Consider the following 7157-nt stretch of genomic DNA (forward strand, 5'->3'; position numbering starts at 1 on the left):
TGCTGTAACATGTACAGTCACCTGTAAAGGAGCCCTTTTAACAAAACAATGTATGTTAATTTGCCTAATGATTTGTAGAATGTATCTATTTTGGTAACTGTAATAAAACAAGTTTTACCTATACATATTAAAAAATCCAAGTGTAAATAATGATACAGTATTTCCACACATAAAGCAACTAGTTGCACGTGATGTGATATGTAAAGCAAATTGCTGAAAATCTGTCTGGTCTTTGGGATGATCAAAGTATAAACAACCAAAACCTACAAACAATGATTGAATTTTCATAAAAGAAGGTTTTTGATGGAGGAGTAGAAGGAATTCTCCTCCTACTCACCCTGATTCCCCGTGGCTTTTACAGACTCAGCCTTTTCCCCAAAAAGCCACAGGTGACTTTTTTAGATCTAGCAACTTATTTTAATGAGGTTATCTTTCTCTGCATAACAGTACTAATAAAGTTTCCACTGACATTTTAATGAAAAATAGTCTGTTCTTGTTGAAGTTTATAGTACTTCAGTAGTTTTAGATTATTTAAACTCCAGGATAATATTAATCTGATAGAATCACATTAAAGTCTAATGAAATAAAAATCCCTTTATTTACTGTGAAAATTTAGTTACCTTCTGTTCTGATAATTCAATCCATTTTCTATTTCCCCACCCCCCCAAAAAAAGTCTTGTAGTTACAAGCCTGTACTTATACATAGCAAAGAAAGAAAACTGCTCCTTGCCTATGGAAACATATGATTTTTGAAGTTCCAGCTCCTCTCTAAGCTGCTAACCGTCACACAACATATGCCATTTGGCAATTTGTCTCCTAGGATATTCACAAATTTCTTTCCAGTGCTCTCCGCCTGTTCCTTCTGCTGAAGATCCCAAGGTTAACCGGCCAATGACCTCATTCCTTGACCCTCTATCTGAATCTAAAACTAAAAATTCAATGCTGATATCATCAAGGCCCTCACAAGGAATGTCAAAGACAAATAATTCATTGAACACAGCGTTGGGGGTGCATTTCTTCACATGGGTTTTCTTTTTGGAAATTCTCTTCTTAGCATGGTACAGGTTCACTTTGACATAAGGATCTGCAATTAAAAAAATAGCACAGATCAGCTATTGAACACTGTCTTCTAGAAATTCTTTGATCTAATTAATGATAAATTTCATAACTTACTAACATAATTACATCACAATGAGGAGACATTTCAAGTCATTAAATACGATCCATCTGATCCCTTTTTTGTGTTTACACCTAAATTAGTTCCTTTAAGCTCCCTTTATGGTCACCAAAGATATAATCAAGATAGTCAGTGAAGTTCAGGGTGTCATTCGTCTCATCAAATCTGTCATCCATTATCCCTAATAACATCTCTACTACATGCAAAGGTGGTCTGAAAGTACACGAAATACTAGTGGGCTCTGACAAATATGTATCATTACTTCATGTGCAACAGAAAACTGTTTTTCACACATTCTACCAGTAGGGGATAATCATTAACATTAATAAGACTCATGCAAAGAAAAGCCTCAGAACGGAAAGAAAGAGCTTGTGCTGCAAGAATGGATTAACGGATGTGATTCGCTTCTGTTGTCATTCTACCAAAGTCAATTACCTTGATTAAATTGTTCCCACCATTTTTTATTGAACATTTTTAATACTAAATTTTAAATGTAAGGGAAAGTTTGTTGTTAGGGTATGTACTTGGCTTCATGTCTGTGCTGTACTACTGTTGAAGAAGGGAGGGGAAGATGTCCATACTTCTATCTGTCAGCCAACTTTGAGTGTTTGCATTTCTCATAATTCTTCAACTGTTGCAAGATTCCTTTGCTATTGTCTTCAACAACAGCTAAATTTCTTCCATCAGGAATTCTACAGAATCCTAAAATCTAAAAATCATCCCTTTCAAGTACCTTGGTATTTATTTCAGTGCAAGTGTGCGTGTCTTTCCAAATTCTCAAGGAGAAAAGATGTAGTAAAAAAATCCTTTCTACTGAACCCAGACAAACAAGACAGCTAATAAACAATCAGCTAATAAACATCAAGAATAGTTACATACTTTTTTAAAAAGGAAAATTAAAACTGAACTGTATTTGGAAATGTTATGCCAAAGTTAATAGACTGAAATAGTTGGACAATAAAAAGTTTTTTGTTTCATTGAACTGACAGTGGTTTAACAGGAGGAAGGTATGACAGAATACCTCTTCATTTTCATACTCTATCACCATAATAAACATTTTAAAAATAGGATTTAATGTAATATGATGTAATATACACCACAGAAGCATTAAATGTATCAAAATCAATATCCGTCAGTGGATTCATGCGATTGTTCATTTCTGTTTAAAGGACATTTTCTGAATGTTACCTCTGGCCAGCTACTAGATAAGGTTAGAATGTTCCTTTTGATTTTATTAGGTCTATTAGGAGACCTTAACACTAGTGATCAAGGAATCCAAGGAGGTTATGGGAATGGAACAGATTCTGAATAAAAAAGTTCCTGTCTTCCTAAGGAGATTGAGTTATGCAATTGTTTAGCTTACCCCATAGAAACACCATTTCACTCTCCTTTTCCAAGATTTATCTTGTGCTGAGGGGAAAGTCAGAGGAAATAAGGACTGTAGTGAGTGCAGTACATCACTGACACCCAAATACCTATTGAACCTGGCCTTGCTGATGAACAGCAAGTAATGAAGAACTGTCTAAATGAACTAGGTGTCCAAGTGTTGCATGCTGGCTTCTGTCTCTTAGAAATATTATATTCCTATTATAGTTACCAAGGTTGTCCTGAGGGAAGCAGAAAGAGTAAACAGAATTTATAGCTTTACTCATAAGAGGTACAGTAAACAAATGCATAGTTTGGATGTGCTATAGGGTCCAGGTGGCTACTAAGACTAGGAGAACTTTTGTTTTGAAGTTATTCTGGCTGGGTGAACCTCAGCCAGACTTGGTCTATTGAGATCAGCTTGCTGTCATGCTGTCTTCATGAAACTTCCACTATCTGCTGTGACTCTGGGATTGATTACTAAAAGTACGTATGCTCTCTTACAATGGAGTATACTGTTGGGTTCCACTTACACCTTTTCTCTTTATAATATGTGAATAAAATCGAGATCAGAAGGAGGATTTCAATGGAACTTCACCATGTAAATGGGAGTTATCTATAGCCTTGTTGTATTGGGTCCAGGGTGGGTTAACTTGCTAGGTAAATTGCGTTTTTTCTCGGTATGAAAAGTAGGAAGTCTGTATTATTTGCTGTAGTATTTGTGATTCAGTAGTTCCCAAAACTACTTCTTCTTCTGCTTCTCTAAAAAAAATCCTGTGAAATGAATGAGTATCAGTCCTATACAAAATCAACAGCACATGCGCTACTGTTTTATATTCCTTTGTTGTATACTGTTCTTTTTGTGTGATTGTCCTATCCGTAGTATATTGTACATTAAACTTTATTCTGTTATTATGTTGTCATGTTATCGAGTATGAATGTGCATTTAAATGCAGTTCTAGTATCGACTTCAAAGGTGGTTCCAATGAATGCAAAATGGCTCAAGACTACGAGAAGGGTGTGGAAACTACTGCTTCTTAGTGCACCCCAAGTACAGCTCATGATACTACATAGGTGTGATCTTACAGCCTGCTTCCAATACTGGCATAGTTCATCTTTTCACCTTGCTAAATAAATGTTAGTCCTCAGTGGGCCAAACTCAGCATAGCTGTAACTGGTTGCTTTTCTGGTGCTAAGCAGAAATAAACCATGTGATGATCTCATTCAATACTGATGTTCCATAAATAAACTGATTTTTTGTCACAAATAAAAGCTTTTAGTATCTGCAAACAACATCTCATATTTATGGCAGATGGGTTCTGTTCAAGACAATCACAAAACTCACTGGTTTCCACTGCTAACAGATGTCATGGATTTTTAACATGATTGAAGAACAAAATTGTAAAATACATACTCAGGAAAATAAAGCATTGACCTATGTATGAATAAAATGAATAGACTGTAAACAATAGAGACATCATTTCTGCATTTATGGGATATTTTTAGTCTTTGTCACATTTCAGCTGTCTTCTGTCTGTTTGTTTTATATTCTTAGGGCATATTCATTAGTAAAACCATTACCTGATAATCCTGACACATCAGATTTAGGTAGATGCCTGGCTTTTAAAACAACCACAGTGAGCGTGTTTGTTGTAGACTGATAACAGAGAGAGATCAGTAATTCTCCACGCCCAGATGATTTCTGAGGAAATGAAAGAAAAAAAGAAATAAGACTATTTATAAGCAATTATATTGATCAAGCTTTAAACCAGAATTAAGAAGATTTATGAAATGTCACATAACTGTATGCTCTGAAATGGTGTAAAAAGTTGTAACTTATCGAGCTCTGCTGTTTTACACAGGAAATATAATTTCCCCTCTACTGTAGTTATATAACTCTTCTTGTGATTGGCTATTAGACTGAACAAAAACAAATAATAAATAAGTGAAAATATAGGTTCACATGACATAATTAACTTCAGAGATTAGAAACAAAATCCTACAACCTGAGAAGAAAATCTCAGTGAACAAAAAAGATCTTGACAAAATTCCATAAAGATATATTGAAAAAAAAAACAACCTTGTAAATAAAGAAAACCTTCGGTAAAGTGTTTTTAAACAGGAAGGATTCAAACAGTTACTGAAATCTCATCCCTGATGCTTTCTAAAGTAGTGTAATACACATGAAATAAAGATGAGATCAAAGACTTTCTCTGTGATTATTAGATTTGAATTTGCAGTAGTAGGTTGTTTCACAGAAAGGAGGAAGGCAAGGGAAACAAGCAAAAATAATACCTTATGAAACAGAAAACCAAATAAGTTATCCAAAAAACATCACTGACATAGTTATAGTTGTTGTAATATAGCGATAGAATTGCAAATCAACAGTATTAGTTATAGGTATGCTGTCTAGTAGACATTTATTTGATTTGGCAGTATGCTTGCTCTTTGAAAACAATCAAATTGAAAGTCAATACACATTCCACTCCCTTAGTAGAGATTAAGAGACGTGTGTGCGATGCCTGTGCATTTCTGTGTTTCAGCACTGATGATTGTAAAAGATCTTTACATTCTGAAATGAGACAACATGATATAAATTATTTTTATCCCATTGAAGTCAGTATGTTTTGCCATTGACTTCAGTAAGCCTTTGGCCTCTACCTTGTGTCTTACTATCCTTAGTGGAGCTGCAGCCTCTGTCACAGTTCTTGAGAGAGAAGGTAGTAACAGCACTGAAGTGCAGGAAGATAGATACTACTGCATCAGTAACACGGTCTCTGATAGGTTCCAATTCCTTAACTAAGGACTACCTTCATTCTCTAGGAATCTGCTATTAAACCCATGTGGCTGAAGTGAAAGTTTTGCAATGATTTCAAAAAGCTTTAAGAAAGAAAGATGTCAAACAGAAAAGGGGAGGGGGGATAAGGGGAATGATATAGAAATCTTTGCATTCTTTCCTTTTAAAGCAAATTAATGTGGATTGAGGCCTCTTGACCTAATGTAAATGGGTCCACTCAAACCTGCTGGACCAGATGAATAAGCAAGTAGAGTTTAGGATATTAGTAATTTCTTGCAACATGCTCATTGTAATGTTGTTTTATTACATTTATGTAATTGCTTCCTCATACTGCCATTATGAAAACATCTCAGTGACTTGCATGATGAGCTTGTTCCCTTTTCTTTCCAAGATGGCAGCAGCATTACATGAGAATCATAGCTAACACTAGCACAACACTTTCAAATTTTAAATAAAAAATATGTTACCCTAACATTTCTTTTGATGATCTCTCTGTCCATTAGCAGCCTTCCTTCTGACAGTTCAATTCCTGCGAGGGGAATGAGGACTTCTCCAATGACATCATCTCTGGAAAACCTGTCAAAGCTCAAGATCATAAAGTGAAGTGTTAAGTCTTGAATTTGACTATAGGGGATCCCGTAAAATGTGAAGGTCTCATCGAAAGCCGGATCTAAGGTTTTTCTCAGAACTCTGGTTTTCACTTTGTGCTTTTTCTCAGGCAGGATTGTCATTTTGATGTAGGGATCAGAAGTCATTGACTGTTCATCCATTGCTGGCAGCCCACGTGCTTCTTTGATGTTCACTACAAATGCCTTTTTCTCAAAGTTGTACTCTAATGAGAAAAAGAGAGTTCCTAGCTTGTCTTGTTTATCTTCAGATGACAGGGAAGTGATGGATTTTAAACTATCAGGGGACACTGAATCTTTCTTCCTTTCTGTAAAGTGCTTAGGAGACAAATTTTCAAGATCTGGAGAACTCTGGATTTTAGGGGTTGTTTTGGGGAAGTTGCCATTTAGATCTTTCTTCTCCAGGTCAAGATGGAGAGAATTCTTTGGCATCGCTGATTTGTTCTTTGCTTCACTTTTATCATCTGCTCCAAACTTCTTCTTACTGTTGAGATTCTCAGGGTAAATATCAACCCCCTTCAAAACATGGACAAACTTATAGGGAGGGGTCTTATTGGATTTGGAAGATTTACGTTGGCAGCAGATCCAAGCAAAAAGGGAGACAGAGAAGACAAGGCCAAATGCACTAAAGATCCCAACCACTGTAGGAATTTCATCTGCAAATCAAATAAATAGCAACAAGTACATAAGCAGCAATGTCTTGGACTCTGTGTGATATTTAATAAAGTAATAATTCAGTAAAACACACTGATACGAGATGATAACAGCAGCAAGATCGACAGACTGAAAGTGCTTTGCCTTGTACATATTGCTCGCCACCTGCAGGCATGAATGTGTAGTCCCATACTAAGGCACGCTTATTATGTTAGTATTTTTCCATACACAGAGAATTTGGGAGGAAAATAGAATTCTCATCCTAATAGTAATAACCGTTAGTAATTGCTCAACTATCATATCCCTCTGTGTGTGGTTTCTGAGTTTATATGTCTGAGTAGTACCAGCTCTCAGAAGGTTTCAACTCTGAGTTTACGGAGCTTTGTCAGTTAGACAAAACAGATTCTGAAATATACATTACTTATAGATACATCATCTGTTTTTCACACTGTTTCCTAGAATTCTTTGTACACTCAATTAACTCATTTTTTATGGTCTGATTCCATAATTGCCTGGGGGTATCTCTTCAAAGAACTGA

At 35.7% G+C, this 7157-nt stretch overlaps 1 protein-coding gene across 1 annotated transcript; it reads right to left on the bottom strand.

Moving 5' to 3' along the window:
* Window positions 1-413: 413 nt before the first annotated feature.
* SYT4 (synaptotagmin IV) lies at window positions 414-6621 on the bottom strand (the record flags this gene model as incomplete). The annotated part of the gene is made up of 3 exons (XM_009706375.1): window positions 414-1084; window positions 4124-4244; window positions 5807-6621. Coding segments are annotated over 3 exons (1244 nt in total), but the record flags the coding sequence as incomplete, so codon positions are not given.
* Window positions 6622-7157: the final 536 nt, after the last annotated feature.

This window comes from Cariama cristata, unplaced genomic scaffold (assembly GCF_000690535.1).
Source record: "Cariama cristata isolate BGI_N322 unplaced genomic scaffold, ASM69053v1 scaffold46488, whole genome shotgun sequence".
NCBI lineage: Eukaryota > Metazoa > Chordata > Aves > Cariamiformes > Cariamidae > Cariama > Cariama cristata.